Source organism: Ranitomeya imitator, chromosome 2, assembly GCF_032444005.1.
Source record: "Ranitomeya imitator isolate aRanImi1 chromosome 2, aRanImi1.pri, whole genome shotgun sequence".
Taxonomy (NCBI): Eukaryota; Metazoa; Chordata; class Amphibia; order Anura; family Dendrobatidae; genus Ranitomeya; species Ranitomeya imitator.
This window is the reverse complement of record NC_091283.1, coordinates 782,516,890-782,536,955: the sequence shown is the minus strand read 5'-3', so window position 1 is coordinate 782,536,955 and position 20,066 is coordinate 782,516,890. Positions and strand designations below refer to the sequence as shown.

The following is a 20,066-nucleotide window of genomic DNA, read 5'->3' as shown; positions in this document are numbered from 1 at the left end:
CTTCTGAGCAAGCGATGAAAATCTCACAATGTTATGATGTCATGGAATATGCTATGACCTTACACCTGCATATACAAAACTGCCCTGGACCTCATGAGAGCCAGAAGTTCCAGCCTTGCATGAGAGGAGATTTCAGAGTGAGCAGCAGAAATGAGAAGTTGTGAAGAGGAACGGACAGGTGACGGTGAGGCTTAGAGAGGCCAGAGAGGTGATCTGTAAGAAAAATATAAGGATTTTTTTTTAATTTTTAACCTTTTGATGGCCCTATACAATTCAGCAGAAGCAAATTACAAAAAAAAATCTAAATTTTGGCGAATGCATATTTTTGTAAAGTTCAAGTAGAAATCAATTCAATTCAGATATATTTCCTGATCTCTATTTTTTAATGCACACATGAGACTTTAGTCAAGGGAAATTCTTCAAAACATTTTTTCAGCTTTATGGAGGACCAAAAATGGCCATGAACAGCAGGACAAGTGAGTACACGGGAGTAAAATTTATTTTTTCATCTATGCTTTTCATGCCTTGGACTTTGCAGAGACTCCAGAACATAATGTTGAACATTCTAATTAATTTTTGGCCCAATTTCTGTAATCTGGCAATTTGGTAGGATTTCTCATCACTATTAGCTATTTGAATAAGCTGTAAGTCATATTTTCGTATTTGTGTCAAAAAGACACAAAAAAAAGACTCCAACAGGAAAGGTGCAAAAAAAACCCCCACAAAACACTATACACAGACATTTTACATAAATGTAAATACACACTAAATTTGACACAAACATTTTTAGTACAAATAACAGCAATGCACCCTCAAGTAAAACTGATTTAGGGGAGTTATCATAGGAGCAATATTTGGTGTAATATTTTTCTTTACTTTTTATTGCTCTATCTCTTTTTCTAAATACATTTATTTAGCAATAAAATTTATCAAAACTGTTATACAATGAATGTCAAATTTGGTGCAATTTGGAGGCAGTTAAACCCAGTTAAAAAAGCAAAATATATGAAACTCTGTAATATTTAGTAAAAAAAAAAAAACTTTCCAAATTGACAATGAATGGCCAGCAGAAAGTGGAGTGGAAACCCACAAATTTAAAAAATTAAGTATAGACTTTTTAAGAGCAAACATTTTCCACCTTGTGAGTAGAACGGAGTGTATCTGCAACTATTAATGTCACTTTGTAAAATGTCGCAAATGATAAATAAATAAAGCGATGGCCCTTTTTCAGACATTTATTCAAACTGATGGAAAAAGGAGATAAAGGAACTGAAAAGGTACAAAAACATGAGAAATTAAGCAAAATGCAAAAAACAAAAAAAAACTGTTCCAAAAAACCTAAGCGTTCAAATTTGTTTCTCAGGATGAAGGCCCCTAAGAATTTACAATGCGTCATTTCTTGTTTTTATGAGTTAAGGTACCGTCACACTAGACGATTTTACAACGAGAACGACAACGATCCGACCAAAATAAGATCGCTGGAACGTCGCTGTTTAGGTCGCTGCAGAGATGCCAAACACACCAACCTACGAACGATGCTGGAGCGATATAGTGACGTAACAGCGACTCACAGATCGTCCTCGCTAGTCGTTTGCTCAGTGTCACACAGCAAGAGTGTAACGATCTAACGATGCAGACGTAGCCAGATAGGTGTGTTTTCTGCACAGGGAGACACCCAGGATGTGACGTTACGGCGTCCCGGAATATAAACCGCAACTCTACAGCGATTGATTCATATTGTTGGAGCGCTGTGTCTTCACGGTCTTCTGCCTTTCCAGCGTCCTGTTCGGAACGATCCTTCGCCAGCTACGATCCTCTTCTCCCGTGGACGTTCTGTCTAGAACGTATTCTACTGCAGGCGTCTTCATCGTTTCTTTTCTTGCTCATCAACGGTATGAAATGTCTTTCAGTTGTTTGTTTCTTTTGTGTATAGTTATGGCTATTCAATAATGTTTATCTATGTATATGGTGTAATGATGGATAAAACACCTCCGGCAGCCATCTTGTGCATCTGGCAAGCAGACGCACAAGATGGAGGCATTACTATGCGATTTGCAAACTCAGTTGCGCTGTCTGCCAATTTTGCACACACCATATGGAAAGGTAAACTAGCTGTCTGCCAATTTTGCACACACTATATGGAAAGGTTAACTAATTCTCTTGTGTCTGCCTTGGCTGGCCCTGGCGTGCTCCGCTAGTAAATAAAACAGCACACAACTTAAAGGAACGAAATTTTTTTTTTTTTAGAAACTGAACTGTTTTTTTTTTTTTTTCAACAAAACACTAACATCTGTCAAGAAAAACAGAAAAAAAAAACATTTTTAACGCCCGCGCGCCAAAAGGTGTCGCAGCGTGCGTCCATGTTGCTGCACTTGATGCTGCAGCAGCACTACTGTGCGCTCCAAGAGCGCTACTGTCCGCTCCAGTCCCTCTTGTTTGGCCAGCAGCTCTCTCACAGTGTCCGGTTCTGTAGATAGAAGATAGAATAAAAGTCTTTTTTTTTTGTCCTGTCCCAGAGGTCTTTTTTTTATTGGTTGCATTTTATTAGTCGCTGTCAAATGTGACATCCCACCGATAACCCCTCCCACTGTCTGTATACTTACGGAGAAGGGACGCCTGTTGTCCATCACTGGAGCTGCTGACCACCCATCCCCTGTCTCGGGCCAGAGTTCCCGGAGCTAAAAGTAATCAAAATCATATCTGTTTAACAATTGAACTCGCTGTGGGGAACCGCTCGCAGTTTATCGTCACTTACGAATGCTCGCCTCTGGGGAGAATGATGCCGAGCCGGGGGAGGAAGATGGGTAGCGGAAGGGCGGAGTAGTGGACTGCGGTGGGGTTACTGCATCTGTAATGTATACAATATTTCAGCTCACCTCTTATGTCCCATATGCCGTTATAATTTTGAAATGAATGATGGATAACTTACGTGACGGTCCAGCTTGTGGGCTGCTGCTGCTGCTGCTGGAAGATGTGGGGGAGGATAGTACCCTCTGTAGCCGGCGGCGTCTCTCTACACAAAAATTAAAGAAACACCATGTTTAGACAACAAAAGTACAGAGCTGTAGACATCACAATAAAACTAGACAATATTGACAGCAAAAGTTAGGAGCCTGAAATGAATGATGGATAACTTACGTGACGGTCCAGCTTGTGGGCTGCTGCTGGCCGCTGTGGTGGAGGCCAGTGCCCTCTGGTGCCGGCGGCGTCTCTCTACACAAAAAAATAAAAAAAAAGAAATCGCCATGTTTAGACAACAAAAGTACAGAGCTGTAGACATCACAATAAAACTAGACAATATTGACAGCAAAAGTTAGGAGCCTGAAATGAATGATGGATAACTTACGTGACGGTCCAGCTTGTGGGCTGCTGCTGGCCGCTGTGGTGGAGGTCAGTGCCCTCTGGTGCCGGCGGCGTCTTTCTACACAAAAATATTAAAAAAAAAAATCGCCATGTTTAGACAACAAAAGTACAGAGCTGTAGACATCACAATAAAACTAGACAACATTGACAGCAAAAGTTAGGAGCCTATCGAAATTCGGCAGCATCTGTAATGTATTCTATATTTCTGCTCCCCTGTAAAGTCCCATATGCAGTTATAAAATTGAAATGAATGATGGATAACTTACGTGACGGTCCAGGCTGTGGCCTGCTGCTGGCCGCTGTGGTGGAGGCCAGTGCCCTCTGGTGCCGGCGGCGTCTCTCTACACAAAAAAATAAAAAAAAAGAAATCGCCATGTTTAGACAACAAAAGTACAGAGCTGTAGAAAAAAAAAAAAAAAAAGAGGCCATTTGCGGGAAGGAGTAAAAATCAATTTTGACAAGCTAAATGTAATTACATATATAGAACATAGGAAGCACCTCACGGCAGTGCACGTCTCCTGTTTCCCCCTACTGGCAGTGCGAGCAGGGTTGCCAACCTCCACGTAATGATTTCAGGCCAATCGGGATTACAATTGCGGACATCCGTATAAATTAAATATGGGGGGTGGAGATTATGGAATTCATGACCTGACCAATTTTTACGCGACAACGCATTTTTGCGCTTGGACATTATAGAAATTTGAAAAGAAAATATTAAATTTTTGTCCTCGTAAGTCCCGGACAAGTTGGCAACCACGGGCACGAGTCTCCCATTTCCCCCCGCTCGGTACCGTGCGTCTTCCAATTCCACCATTCTGATACTTGCCTTGCTTTGCCTCCGCTCGCAAGTGTGCCAGATGGAGTGGCTGCTTATAGCGCAGGTCGGCCCACTTCTTGCGCAGTTGCAGCGCACTGCGCCGGATGCTAAACCTCCTCTCCATCATTTCTGCAATGCGGCCCAGCACTGCATTCTTGTGCAAATTTGGGTGGGCAGGCCGGCTCCTCCGTCCCTCATAGTCGAGGGCATCCATCCTGTCCACAAAAAAACGCACCTCGGCCTGCCCCAGAGGAGCACAGCGCTGTCTCGCCGCCATTTTCTAAAGATAGACGCTGTACGGCACCGCCTAACCACGCCCAGAGGAGGTCCTAGCTGCGGCGCGATCGGCATCGCTATAGCGTCTCTGATTATGCACAGCGTCGCGTTTGTGACGCCGGCTCCAGACATCCTTTTTTTTTTTTTGGCGTTCCCGTTACCAAGTCACAGCGTTTATTGTCTTGCTTTCAGTTTTGTAGTAGCTTGTATCGTAATTTTGGGATGTTAATGAGGTGCGGCTGTAGTGTTAAACGCTGCTTATTACACATGTAAATATAAATTTCCATTAAATCCTATGTTCACATTTCTGTAGAACAGGGCAGCGTCTGAGATGCAACGCTGAACAGATATGTGAGCACATGCCCAACGCCGCTTTTTGTGACCCATGCATTAACTTTTCCATGGTTTTAGGGTCAGAAAAAAAACATCATGCATCGTCCTCTGTGTCCTGACGCATGATTCACAAAACGATAGGGCAACACATGTTATTTCAGGCCCCTAGGTAAAATATAGTGGCACATGCATTGCCGTGGCTGCACCGAACAAAACGCTAATGTGAACTTTGCCTTATAACAAAAAACAAAAAAAAAAAAGATGTGTGAACACTATTTAACAGTATTGGTTGTCTTGTGTCACTTTAGCAAATCATATGTAATAATTATTTTTTATTGTGCTTTTTCAGGTTGCCATGTCTCTTTCGGATGTACCTGCGATTGTAGCGGCTGCATTGCTGTTAGAAGCTCAGAACCAGCTGGAGGCTGAAGCGCGAAACAATCGTGCAAAGCGACAGCGCCGCATGTGGACCAGACAGTGGCTGCAGAAGAGGAATCAATTGTCCCACATGGGCCTAATCAGGGAACTGAAGGAGAACAACCCGCATGATTTCAAGAACTACCTGAGAATGTCCGAGGATTCATTTAATTTCCTACTTGAAGCTGTGGAACCTTATATTAGGCGGCAAAATACAAGGATGCGAGCTGCTGTCCCTGTGGATGAGAGACTGGCTGTTACGCTCCGGTTCCTGGCGACTGGAAGGTCTATGCAAGACTTGCATTACTGCGCTGCGATTTCCCGAACCCTACTCAGCGTCATAATTCCGGAGACATGTAAAGCAATTATCTCTGCTTTACACCAAAATTACATGCCTTTCCCGGAGACCCCGGATGATTGGAAAGAGATTTCAAGGGGATTTCATGAGCAATGGCAGTTCCCTAATTGCGGGGGTGCCTTGGATGGGAAACATGTCCGCATCACCCAACCACCACACTCCGGCTCCTTTTATTATAACTATAAGGGTTATTTCAGCGTAATTCTGATGGCCCTCGTTAATGCGAACTACGAATTTGTAAGTGTGTCTGTAGGGATTAACGGGAGATTATCTGATGGCGGAGTTTTGGAGCTAACCGATTTTGGGGACCGCTTGAAAGAAAACAAACTGGCCTTGCCTCCCAACAGTGACACTACTGAAAACATGAACTTTGTGTTTGTCGGAGATGAGGCGTTCCCACTGCATCCCAACCTTTTGAAGCCATTCTCCCAGAAAACTCTGACACCTGAGCGGCGCATATTTAATTACCGGCTTTCGAGAGCTAGACGCGTTGTGGAGAATGCGTTTGGAATCATGGCAAACCGATTTCGTGTTTTCCACACTGCAATGAACATGAAACTATCGTCTATAGACTCTGTGGTTCTTGCTTGTTGCGTCCTCCACAACTTTTTGCGCCGCCGTGATGCCACTGCATACAGCCCTCCACAGTATGTAGACTCTGTTGACCCTGCAAACGGGGATATAACCCAGGGAGAATGGCGTCTAGATGAGCACAGGGTTTCTGGCCTGGAAAGTCTGGGATCCGGAAGGAACAATGATGACGCGACAAATTGCAGGGAAAAATACTGTGACTTTTTCAATGGTCCAGGGGCTGTCTCATGGCAGCACCAACAATTGTAGCGCAACTGTCGGCATATCTTTTACCATTTATTATGGATTACATTTGTTTTTGTTCATCCGCTCTCGTGTACCATTCTTTTTAGAACCCAACCAATTTCTTTGTCAAGTAACAATGTCAACATAACGATATATTGATTTATGTACATTGTCTTGTTCTTTTTATTCCATTCCAATTAAAATATTGAACTATGAAAATACTCTACTTCTGTATCAAACATATGAACCATGGGAATCAACAACCTCTTCTGCCCTAGCGCTTTCATGATGTGTGTGTGTGTGTGTGTATGTGTGTATATATATATATATATATATATATATATATATATATATATATATATATATATATATATACATATATATATATATACAAAATAGGAAAAAGAAGGCAGCACTCCCAAAGTTTCATGTGAAAAAAAAAATGGAGATTTAATCGACCCACATCACTGCGCGACGTTTCAGCTCACTGAACCTTTTTCAAGGCTCGAAAAAGGCTCAGGGAGCCGAAACGTCGAGCAGTGATGTGGGTCGATGAAATCTCCATATTTTTTTCACATGAAACTTTGGGAGTGCTGCCTTCTTTTTCCTATTTTGTATATATGTTGGATAAATGCTTGGACCATTCTATCCAGGGGGCTAGGCACCCGCTATTGGTGAGCATTGTGCTGTTCTATATATATATATACATATATATATATATATATATATATATATATATATATATATATATATATATATATCCCGATTATAATGCATTTGGTATTGTACAGTATGCATGTCCACTTTGCATATTGCCCACCCACATAGTATTTTGCCCATCCAGAGAGCCACGTAGTATGGAGACAAATTTGAAAAATATATATATTTTATTTGTTTTCACATGACATTTTCATGTGGCACAAGGATTAATTACCGGGCGTCAGGCCAATGACTGCAGGGCAGTAGGCAGAGTGGATTATGGACGTTATAAAACTGAAGTCTATAGTGTTTTCAAGACAAGATCCCTACAAATTTTGATAGTAGGTGCCCATCTCGCTGTACCGGTCCGTGGACGTAGGAGGTCCTTGTGAAAAGTCTGCAAAAGAAGGAGGTGCAGGTGGTGTCCAGAACTGAGAATGATGTGGGCCTGGTCTGCGGACAGGAGTGCTGTGCATGGGCTCCTGTGGTGGTCCCAAATAAAACTGGCTACTGGGCTGACGCTCAGTGATGTTCAACATAGATGTGTCGCTCAGTTTTCCAGCGGCTGCCGCGTTCAGAACGTCAAACATCAATCGCTCTGCGTGAGATCGTTGGGTAACGTCCAATTTTTTTAACCGTTCCTCAACCAAGGTTGGGAATGCGGAGAGCTGGGTTGCCGCATGCTTGGACAAGATGTTGTTAGCCATTGCCAGGAGATCCACAGGTGTCCCCGCTGTCGACTTTCTTTTGCGAGATGGCCGCTGTGGACGTCTCTGATCCTCGAGACACGGGCTTCTGGAGGACTGATGGGACTGGACATCGTTCCCTTCTGGTCTTTCCCGCTGTTGAAGAGGCACCTGCGATTCAAGCAAAAAGAAAAAAAAATTAAAAGTCAATAACATACAAACAACTCAGCCTAGAGCCCCACCTCTCCAACACCTCTATTCCTGTTCATGGGAAGCTATGAGGAACTAGGTAGCAAACCACAGGGGTTACAGAGCTTTCAGAGCTGGGCTGAACTACATTGGGCAGCAATACTGTACGTACAAATGTGCGGAAGACACAATATGTTAATGTATTTATCTTTATGTTATAGACTTTGGAAATTATTAAAAATGCATTTAAAGGAGGGGGGAGTACTGTTTGGACATACTTCTCAGAACAGGAAGTGACAACTGTTATTAACAGGGGGATTAAACATGAAAAATGTGAATCATTATTATTGGAAACCATGCAGTCTCATAAACCTACAAGACACACGGCATGCTACTAGAAGGGAAGCTAGGGGGTACTTACATGCTCGTCCGGAGACTCGGGCAGGTTCTCTTCAGGCGATGGTGCACATATGCTTGTGACAGTCTGGCACGGACGAGGAATTTCCTGGTCCCGAGTGAACGCCAGCAGGTCATAGTACCACAACTTGGGCACATAGACGTCGTCAGTTCCGGCCCCAGACTTCAGCGACTTTTCCACCTTGTTCAACTCTTTTTTGTAGACTGTGCGGAGAGCCTGGATTTTTTTACGCACAATGTGTTCATCCACCGTCTCAGTGGGATGATGCTCCTTGTAGATGGCCACCAGCTTCTCATACGCATCTTTCTTTTTGTAGCGGTTGCTGTAATCCGCCGACTTTATCTTCCACAAGCAGGGCAGGGAGCGGTACATCTCTATGAGTGCCCGAACACAGTCTTGTTCATTGGCAGACATCTAAAAAAAGAATAAAAACATGAAGCAACATCAAGCAAGAAAGTTGTGGCCCCTGTGCCTTTCCTAATGTGAGCAGCCTTCTCTTGTATGGGATGGGCCGTGCGCTCTTTCCTTTTGGTAGCCACCATTTTAGGGATGGAATGGTTCGTATGCTTTTTTTATATTATTAATACCAATTTTGGGGCTTGAAAATGGCAGATTAAAAAAAAAAAAAAAATTACCATGAAAGATTTAATAAGAACGCTGATGAGTTCAAAATCTCCAACCAGGTCGCTCACAAGAAGCTAGAGAACGATGTAAAGGTCTCGATTTACAACCACGACGCTCACGAGATGTTAAATCAATACGGATCAGAATTCCAGATTTCTAAACAAGACGCTCACGAGAGGTTATAAAACAAAGACGCTGCAAAGATCTTGATTTCCAACCAGAACGCTTACGAGATGGAGAATGAACACGATGCAGAGTTGTGGATTTCCAACCTATTGCAAGATGCTCGTAGTTGAAGTACGCACAAGTGATTGAACAGTTGACTCAAGCTTTTTATATCGGAACCTTGCTATAGAACCTACCTATAGATGATCCCGCTGTGGCCTATCACAGTTCACAGGGAGACATCACACCCACTCCATTGTATAACGTTATGGCGTCACCATTTTTTTTTTATTAAATAAAGTAAAAGCCTTTTTTTGTAATGGCTGTTGTAATCCCCATGTAGGCTGTTGCGACAGATGGCATCTCCTTTTGTAAAGTCATGTTATGGCGTCACCTTTTTTAATGTCATTATGTCCTCCCCTTTGTCATTGTAATGTATTATAAAGACCCCCTTTATTTATAATGTAGACACCACATCACAGACTATTGCGACACAATGGCATCTCCTTTGTAAAGTCATGTCCTGAGGTCACTTTTTTAATGTTATAATGTAATGTAAAGGCGTCTCCTTTTGTAATTGTTATGTATTGTAAAGACCTCTTTTATGGAATGTACACACCACCTCCCAGGCTTTATCAGGACAGAGGGAGTCACCTTTTGTAATAGCGTATCCTTTTTTTTATTTTAGGTAATACTTTATCACTTGGCGGTCCCCTATCCTTTGTAATTGCATATTTTAATATTAATATATTAATATATATTAATATATTGTATTAATCAGGCGATATGTATTGGACCTAGGCTATCATAGTATGGGAAGTTTATGTGATCGTGGTAAATTGATATTTTCCAAGAAAACGTTTAAAATTTAAATCTATTACGGGCGTCACTGCAATGTATTGTAAAGGCGTCTCCTTTTTAATGTACAACGCCTACCTGGCTAGAGCAAGACGCTGCGACGGCCCCTATGATCGTTGCTGGCGTCGTTGCTTTTGGTGTCAAACACAACGATACACGCCAATCGAACGACAAAATAAAGTTCTGAACTTTCAGCGCCGACTAGCGACATCACAGCGGGATCCAGATCGCTGCTGCGTGTCAAACACAACGATATCGCTAACGAGGACGCTGTTACGTCACAGATCGTTGTCGTTCTCGTTGTAAAATCGTCTAGTGTGACGGTACCTTTACATTAACACATCGTTTTACCTGTTAGATAATGCCAGTGCTTTGTGATTGTTCAGTGATATGAAAAAAATACTGACCACTTTGGAGAAAATGTTTTTGAAACACTTTAGGAAGATAACCATAGAGCTACATTGAAGAAAGATTTATTAGGAAAGCTCTTAGAACTCCTACGAGTTCGACAAGAATCTAATATTTGTAAAATACATTGTACAATGCCAACACAAACCAGTAATCTCTGGAGCTTTCAACCAGTTACCATTTAATCTAATCCTGAAAGCTAATACTATACTTACCTCGGGCGAGATGACAGCATAAAATATGGGCACCGTTTCATGCACTAATGAAACTGACTTAAAAAGATACATGAGGAAAATTAGACAATAGTACAAAAGCCAATTGCATTCTACAAAATATATAATTTTCTTAAACTTTTTTACATTCATTAAATATATATTTGCAAAAGTCCAATGGAGAAAGCAGCAAATGTGCATGCATTGTTTCACTTTATATACACTTTTTAAGTGGTTTGCTTCCCTATGGGAGACAGGGAGTTCATTATCTGCATTTGTTTTTTTTTTGGTGTTTTTTGTTATTAGCATGCCAAATGAATCAAAACTTTTTAGCTACTTTTTATTCTACAGAATAATTGATCACCGTGCAAGATTGTTATCCATATTAGTAATATTTAAGAATATGTTCATTTCCTCATGCAAAATCTGCCTGAAATTAATTTACAAGTAATTTATCTGCTAAAATGTAATATACTCATCCCATATATAACCAAGGAAGTCAAACGCCAAATATATAAGAAAATAGATAATTTTTATTTCAAAATAACTAAACAAGACATTTAAAATACATATAAGGAGGGAACACACCACAAAGTAAACTGCAACACATACATATGTACCAAAAAAATATAAAATATAAGCGCCTTTTTGAAAGAACCACTTGTAACAATGTATAATATACTGGCCCAATTGTATATAAGTCTGGGTGGGGACTCAATTCCACGGTGTGCCACCCCTAAGCCAGATGCTCACAACATACATGAATAGCACCCATTGCCTATAGCCTGCCAGTGCGTCCAATAGAATATATGCTATAAATAAGCTATTATAAAGTGCCTCCTACATTATGTTCCAGTAAAGTGCAATAAGTGCTTCCTACATAGGTGGCCTCATATGTGCATAATGTTATGCTTCCAGTAAGCAAAGATAGGCATAGACAATATATAAGGTGCAAGTAACGGCTAAAGGTGCCAAATGGTACATAACCTGTGTCAGCAGTACGACCCCAACGCGCGTTTCGCGATAGCTTCGCGTGACACGACAATCCCCCTGGAAGAAGCTATCGCGAAACGCGCGTTGGGGTCGTACTGCTGACACAGGTTATGTACCATTTGGCACCTTTAGCCGTTACTTGCACCTTATATATTGTCTATGCCTATCTTTGCTTACTGGAAGCATAACATTATGCACATATGAGGCCACCTATGTAGGAAGCACTTATTGCACTTTACTGGAACATAATGTAGGAGGCACTTTATAATAGCTTATTTATAGCATATATTCTATTGGACGCACTGGCAGGCTATAGGCAATGGGTGCTATTCATGTATGTTGTGAGCATCTGGCTTAGGGGTGGCACACCGTGGAATTGAGTCCCCACCCAGACTTATATACAATTGGGCCAGTATATTATACATTGTTACAAGTGGTTCTTTCAAAAAGGCGCTTATATTTTATATTTTTTTGGTACATATGTATGTGTTGCAGTTTACTTTGTGGTGTGTTCCCTCCTTATATGTATTTTAAATGTCTTGTTTAGTTATTTTGAAATAAAAATTATCTATTTTCTTATATATTTGGCGTTTGACTTCCTTGGTTATATATGGGATGAGTTTATAGTGGAAGTGCCACGTACCTAGGCCTTGAGTCTTTTTTGATAAAATGTAATATAGATGAAAACTTAATCCCCGCAGACAGCAAATGCGGTATTGCTGGCTGATGATTATCTTATTTGATTATTTAAATCTGTTTAGTTTACCAATCAATTCAGCTTTTACTTTGCTCTTACGTAATTACATGGACTGCAAAAAGCCAGCAGAAAGGAGGGAGCTATGGCAAATTTCATTTTGATGGATTGCTAAAAAATGAAGGAACTTTGGTATAAACAGCTCTGGCAAAAATTAATTGACCGCTGCAAAATATTCGACCTGTCTGATTTTTCTCTTCATCACAGCTTTCATGCATCTTGGCATGCTTTCCACCAGTCTTTCACACTGCTTCTGGCGCCAGAAGCTATGATTAAAAATTATGGTTATTCCACAAAGTATTGATTTCTGAACTCTTCCTGAGTTAAAGCATTAGTATTGTTGTTTCTAAATGATCATAAACTTGTTTTCTTTGCATTATTTGAGGTCTGAAAGCACTGTTTTTTTTTGTTTGTTTTTATTTTGACGATTTCTCTTTTTCAGAAAAAAAATACAACATTTATTGCTTGGAAATTCAGAGACATGCTGTCAGAAGTTTATAGAATAAATGAACAATTTATAGATTGTTTATAGAATAAGAATAAGTTTATAGAATAAATGAACAATTTACATTTTACTCAAAGAGAAAAATCAGACAAACTGAACATTTTGCAGTGGTCTCTTAATTATTGCCAGAGCTGTAAATCATAAAACCCGTGTAAAATCCCAGAAGAGGTAAAATATGCACAAATAATTGCACTAAAATAAACCCAAAAAGAGGGGGTATATACCCAAAATCGGTGCCCTGAGCTAATGAAAATAAAAAAAGTTGCTTCCTGGTCTGGCCGCAGCTTCTCCTGTATGCGGACACGTGGGACCGCTCATTTACAGTAATGAATATGCGGCTCCACCTCCCATAGGGGTGGAGCCGCATATTAATTACTGTAATCGGCGGCCCCACGTGACCGCATACAGGAGAAGCTGTGGCCAGACCAGGAAGCAGCGACAGCCAACGAGGGAGGCGGGTGAGTATTTTCAGAACAGCGGGGGGGGGGGCCACATAGATCTTTATTTTAAACACTATTATTCATATTTTCTCTGCAGCAAACGCTGCTGCAGGGAAGATATCAATCACAGATTCAGCACGATGCAGGGGACAGCGCTAAACTTTAGCGCTGTCTCCTGCACGGTGCGTGTGGTACCCAGTGGGCACACGGGCGGTACACGTGTGCCGCACGTGTGCCACACTGATGTGCCACGTGAGCACAAGGACACACGGACACGGATAACTCCAGTGCCGATTTTATATGGTACTGGAATTATCTGGACGTGTGAAACCGGCCTAATGCAGGAGAATGCCAGACCTTATGTGGCTGGAGTGTGTCAGCAGTTCCTGCAAGATGAAAGCTATGAACTGGCCCACCCATTCCCCAGACCTGAATCCGATTGAACAAATCTGGGACATCATGTCTCGCACCATCCACCAACATCTCTTTGCACCACAGACTATCCAGGAGTTGGCGGATACTTTAGTGCAGGGCTGGGGGGAGATCCCTCAAGAGCCCATCCGCCGCTTCATCAGGAGCATGCCCAGGCATTGTAGGGAGGTCATACAGGCACGTGGAGGCCACACACACTACTGAGCATCATTTCCTTATCTTGAGGCATTTCCACTGAATTTGGATTAGCCTGTAACTTCATTTTCATTTTACACTTTGATTTTGAGCATCATTCCAACTCCAGACCTCCGTGGGATATTAGTTGTGATTCACGTTCATCATTTTTAGGTTTTATTGATCTCAACAGATTCCACTATGTAATGAATGAAGATTTAGAACTGGAATATTTCATTCAGTGATATCTAGGAAGTGGGGTTTTAGTGTTTCCGTTATTTTTTTGAGCAGTATATATATATATATATATATATATATATACAGTTAGGGCCAGAAATATTTGGACAGTGACACAAGTTTTGTTATTTTAGCTGTTTACAAAAACATGTTCAGAAATACAATTATATATATAATATGGGCTGAAAGTGCACACTCCCAGCTGCAATATGATAGTTTCCACATCCAAATCGGAGAAAGGGTTTAGGAATCATAGCTCTGTAATGCATAGCGTCCTCTTTTTCAAGGGACCAAAAGTAATTGGACAATGGACTCTAAGGGCTGCAATTAACTCTGAAGGCGTCTCCCTCGTTAACCTGTAATCAATGAAGTAGTTAAAAGGTCAGGGGTGGATTCCAGGTGTGTGGTTTTGCATTTGGAAGCTGTTGCTGTGAGCAGACAACATGCGGTCAAAGGAACTCTCAATTGAGGTGAAGCAGAACATCCTGAGGCCGGAAAAAAAAGAAAAAATCCATCAGAGAGATAGCAGACATGCTTGGAGTAGCAAAATCAACAGTTGGGTACATTCTGAGAAAAAAGGAATTGACTTGTGAGCTTGGGAACTCAAAAAGGCCTGGGCGTCCACGGATGACAACAGTGGTGGATGATCGCCGCATACTTAATTTGGTGAAGAAGAACCCGTTCACAACATCAACTGAAGTCCAGAACACTCTCAGTGAAGTAGGTGTATCTGTCTCTAAGTCAACAGTAAAGAGAAGACTCCATGACAGTAAATACAAAGGGTTCACATCTAGATGCAAACCATTCATCAATAACAAAAATAGACAGGCCAGAGTTAAATTTGCAGAAAAACACCTCAAGAAGCCAGCTCAGTTCTGGAAAAGTATTCTATGGACAGATGAGACAAAGATCAACCTGTACCAGAATGATGGGAAAAAAAAAGTTTGGAGAAGAAAGGGAACGGCACATGATCCAAGGCACACCACATCCTCTGTAAAACATGGTAGAGGCAACGTGATGGCATGGGCATGCATGGCTTTCAATGGCACTGGGTCACTTGTGTTTATTGATGACATAAGAGCAGACAAGAGTAGCCGGATGAATTCTGAAGTGTACCGGGATATACTTTCAGCCCAGATTCAGCCAAATGCTGCAAAGTTGATTGGACGGCGCTTCATAGTACAGATGGACAATGACCCCAAGCATACAGCCAAAGCTACCCAGGAGTTCATGAGTGCCAAAAAGTGGAACATTCTGCAATGGCCAAGTCAATCTCCAGATCTAAACCCAATTGAGCATGCATTTCACTTGCTCAAATCCAGACTTAAGACGGAAAGACCCACAAACAAGCAAGACCTGAAGGCTGCGGCTGTAAAGGCCTGGCAAAGCATTAAGAAGGAGGAAACCCAGCGTTTGGTGATGTCCATGGGTTCCAGACTTAAGGCAGTGATTGCCTCCAAAGGATTTGCAACAAAATATTGAAAATAAAAATATTTTGTTTGGGTTATGTTTATTTGTCCAATTACTTTTGACCTCCTAAAATGTGGAGTGTTTGTAAAGAAATGTGTACAATTCCTACATTTTCTATCAGATATTTTTGTTCAACCCTTCAAATTAAACGTTACAATCTGCACTTGAATTCTGTTGTAGAGGTTTCATTTCAAATCCAATGTGGTGGCATGCAGAGCCCAACTCGCGAAAATTGTGTCACTGTCCAAATATTTTTGGCCCTAACTGTATATATATATCTTGTTTACACGAACATTTGAGGCCATGGATCCGTTATATGTCCTTTTTGCAAGCCGGCAAGAAAATCTCGCCATACAGATACCATGTGGATGGCATACAGAAGATGTCACTTGGATACTTTAATGAGAAAAAATTGCATCCTCGCATTCCACACGGATGACATAGGGATCACTGTTGGGGAACATTTCTGCGAATCTCGGCCATTAAAAACGGACCTTTTTTATACGTTGTGTGTGACTCCAGCCTAATGTGAATCCTCTCCTAGGCTGAAACCTGCATTTATGTGGATAGCTAGGATCCTGCTATGATTTAATCTGCCAGAGGCTAATCGGTGGAATGCTAAGTCAAATAGCCTATGTATAAATAACAAAAGACTGACTGTCACTTTTAAACAGAAGACAGGTATGCACAGGTGCAAACTAAGAGTAGCCATCTCCATATATAACTAACAAATAAAGTTGCACTGAAATATTATGTGCATTACTGCTCTAGAAAATAGGAAACATTGAGAATGATTAGCACGTAAATTGACCAACTCATGTATACCCTGCAGCCGTGATAAGGTTATTCTTGTTGCTTGGAACCTATATATGCTCTCTGAGTACTAGGAGAGAATGTACATTAGATAGATTCCCATCAATGAGGATCGCCTTAACGAGGCTACTTTGTATACATGAATTGGTGAATTTATGAGCAAAGAATTCTCAATTTTTCCTATTTTCCAAAGCAGTAATGCAATTCAAATTTCATATATTTCAAGAGTTCATGCTTTAGTACAACAGAGTGCAACTTTATTTGTTGGTGTCAGTTTTTTTAGATCGGGTTGTTCTGGACGCACCAATACCGGATATTGTACACTTTTTTGTTAATTTTTTTACATATAAATACAAATGTATTTATCTATCTATATATCAATATTTATTATTATTATTATTATTAGTATTAGTAGTAGTAGTATTTTGTGATTTTAAACAAATGTATATTTTTTGTACTTTTTTTAATTTTATTTACTTTCACTTTTAGCAGTCTGATCACTGCTATATAGGATTGCAATGCTTTATAAGCTGTCAATTCTGCACTTACACACAATCTTGTTAGACCATGCTCTGTGCTCGCAATGCCATTTACAGGGCGCTGATTGGAAGGGAGGGGAACTCCACCCTCTCCCTGCCTTTCTAAATTATGTGATCGATATCGATAGCAGCATTTAGAGGATTAAACTGCTGGGAGTAGGGTTGAGCGAAACGGGTCGTTCATTTTCAAAAGTCGCCGACTTTTGGCAAAGTCGGGTTTCATGAAACCCGATCCGACCCCTGTGCGGGGTCGGCCATGCGGTACGCGACTTTCGCGCCAAAGTCGCGTTTCAATGACGCGAAAAGCGCCATTTCTCAGCCAATGAAGGTAAACGCAGAGTGTGGGCAGCGTGATGACATAGGTCCTGGTCCCCTCCATCTTAGAGAAGGGCATTGTAGTGATTGGCTTGCTGTCTGTGGCGTCACAGGGGCTATAAAGGGGCGTTCCCGCCGACCGCCATGTTACTGCTGCTGATCTGAGCTTAGGGAGAGGTTGCTGCCGCTTCGTCAGAAGCAGGGATAGCGTTAGGCAGGGTCCATTAACCACCAAACCGCTTGTGCTGTAGCGATTTCCACTGCCCAACACCACCTTCGGTGTGCAGGGACAGTGGAAGCTACATTTTTTTTTTTCCCCTCAGCGCTGTAGCTCATTGGGCTGCCCTAGAAGGCTCCCTGATACCTGCATTGCTGTGTGTACGCCGCTGTGCAAACCAACTGCTTTTTTCAAAGCACAAATCCTCTTGTTCCTTCCTTTCTGCACAGCTATCTTTTTTGTTTGTCCACACTTTTTATTTAATTTGTGCATCAGTCCACTCCTTATTGCTGCCTGCCATACCTGGTTGAGATTACTGCAGGGAGATAGTAATTGTTGGACACTCCCTGTTTTTTTTTTTTTTTCTTTTTTTTTTTTTGTGGGAGATTAAGATTGACATTTCTGCTAGAGTGCCATACCTGTGTGTGCCATCTCTCACTCAGTGGGCCATAGAAAGCCTATTTATTTTTTTGCTTGATTTGGGTTATAAAATCTACCTGAAAAAATCACTACATCAATCAGTGGGAGAAAAATATTGGCCTCAGGGCTTGTGTGCCACTCTTGACTCCTGTGTGTGCCATCTCTCAGTCAGTGGGCCATAGAAAGCCTATTTATTTTTTTGCTTGATTTGGGTTCTAAAATCTACCTGAAAAAATCACTACATCAATCAGTGGGAGAAAAATATTGGCCTCAGGGCTTGTGTGCCACTCCTGACTCCTGTGTGCATCATCACTCACTCAGTGGGCCATAGAAAGCCCATTTTTTTTTTTTTGCTTTATTTGGGTTCTAAATTCTACCTGAAAAAATCAATAAATCAATCAGTGGGAGATTAATATTGGCCATTGGGCTTGTGTGCCAGTCCTAAGCGTGCCATCTCTCTCTCTCAGATAGTGGGCCATAGAAAGCCTATTTATTATTTTTTTATTGGGTTTATAAATTTTCCCTGGAACAAAACAAAAAAAAGTGGGAGATTAATATTGGCCTCTGGGCTTGTGTGCCAGTCCTGAGCGTGCCATCTCTCTCACAAATAGTGGGCCATAGAAAGCCTATTTATTTTTTTGCTTGATTTGGGTTCTAAAATCTACCTGAAAAAATCACTACATCAATCAGTGGGAGAAAAATATTGGCCTCAGGGCTTGTGTGCCACTCCTGACTCCTGTGTGCATCATCACTCACTCAGTGGGCCATAGAAAGCCCATTTTTTTTTTGCTTTATTTGGGTTCTAAATTCTACCTGAAAAAATCAATAAATCAATCAGTGGGAGATTAATATTGGCCTTTGGGCTTGTGTGCCAGTCCTAAGCGTGCCATCTCTCTCTCGCAGATAGTGGGCCATAGAAAGCCTATTTATTATTTTTTTTATTGGGTTTATAAATTTTCCCTGGAACAAAAAAAAAAAAGTGGGAGATTAATATTGGCCTCTGGGCTTGTGTGCCAGTCCTGAGCGTGCCATCTCTCTCACAAATAGTGGGCCATAGAAAGCCTATTTATTTATTTTTTTTTGGTTTTATAAATTCTCCCTGAAAAAAAAAGGGAGATTAACATTGGCCTTTGGGCTTGTGTGCCAGTCCTAAGCGTGCCATCTCTCTCTCTCAGATAGTGGGCCATAGAAAGCCTATTTATTATTTTTTTTATTGGGTTTATAAATTTTCCCTGGAACAAAAAAAAAAAAGTGGGAGATTAATATTGGCCTCTGGGCTTGTGTGCCAGTCCTGAGCGTGCCATCTCTCTCACAAATAGTGGGCCATAGAAAGCCTATTTATTTATTTTTTTTTTGGTTTTATAAATTCTCCCTGAAAAAAAAAAGGGAGATTAATATTGGCCTTTGGGCTTGTGTGCCAGTCCTAAGCGTGCCATCTCTCTCTCTCAGATAGTGGGCCATAGAAAGCCTATTTATTTTTTTTTATTGGGTTTATAAATTTTCCCTGAAAGCCTATTTATGTTTTTGGTTGATTTGGGTTCCAAAATCTACCTGAAAAAATCACTACATCAATCAGTGGGAAATAAATATTGGCCTCTGGGCTTGTGTGCCACTCCTGACTCCTGTGTGCGTCATCTCTCACTCAGTGGGCCATAGAAAGCCTTTTTTTGTTTTATTTGTTTTCTAAATTCTCCCTGAAAAAAATCATTTTATTTTATTTGGTTTCTAAATTCTTCCTGAAAAAATCATTTTATTCTATTATTTTTTTTTCCTAAAGTCTCCCTGAAAAAAACAAAAACAAATCAGTGGGAGATTAATATTGCCCTTTCTGCTTGTGTGCCAGTCTTGACTCCTGGGTGTGCCATCTCTCTCTCTCTCTCCAATTGTGGGCCATAGAAAGCCTATTATTTTTTTAGCTTGATTTGGGTTCCAAAATCTACCTGAAAAAATCACTACATCAATCAGTGGGAGATAAATATTGGCTTCTGGGCTTGTGTGCCACTCCTGACTCCTGTGTGCGTCATCTCTCACTCAGTGGGCCATAGAAAGCCTTTTTTTGTTTTATTTGTTTTCTAAATTCTCCCTGAAAAAATCATTTTATTTTATTTGGTTTCTAAA

General features: G+C 41.1%; 2 protein-coding genes across 2 annotated transcripts; one reads left to right on the top strand and one right to left on the bottom strand.

Moving 5' to 3' along the window:
• Window positions 1-1,489: 1,489 nt before the first annotated feature.
• Window positions 1,490-6,643, top strand: LOC138665766 (uncharacterized). The gene is made up of 2 exons (XM_069753542.1): window positions 1,490-1,892; window positions 5,139-6,643. Exon 2 carries the CDS (start codon window positions 5,145-5,147, stop codon window positions 6,402-6,404), a length of 1,260 nt encoding a protein of 419 aa, XP_069609643.1. The 5' UTR covers window positions 1,490-1,892; window positions 5,139-5,144; the 3' UTR covers window positions 6,405-6,643.
• Window positions 6,644-7,405: 762 nt separating this feature from the next.
• LOC138666817 (uncharacterized) lies at window positions 7,406-8,952 on the bottom strand. Its single transcript, XM_069754992.1, has 2 exons — window positions 8,376-8,952; window positions 7,406-7,936 (listed from the first exon to the last, which is right to left on the bottom strand). The coding sequence occupies exons 1-2, from the start codon at window positions 8,784-8,786 to the stop codon at window positions 7,406-7,408; spliced, it is 942 nt and encodes a 313-aa protein (XP_069611093.1). The 5' UTR covers window positions 8,787-8,952.
• Window positions 8,953-20,066: the final 11,114 nt, after the last annotated feature.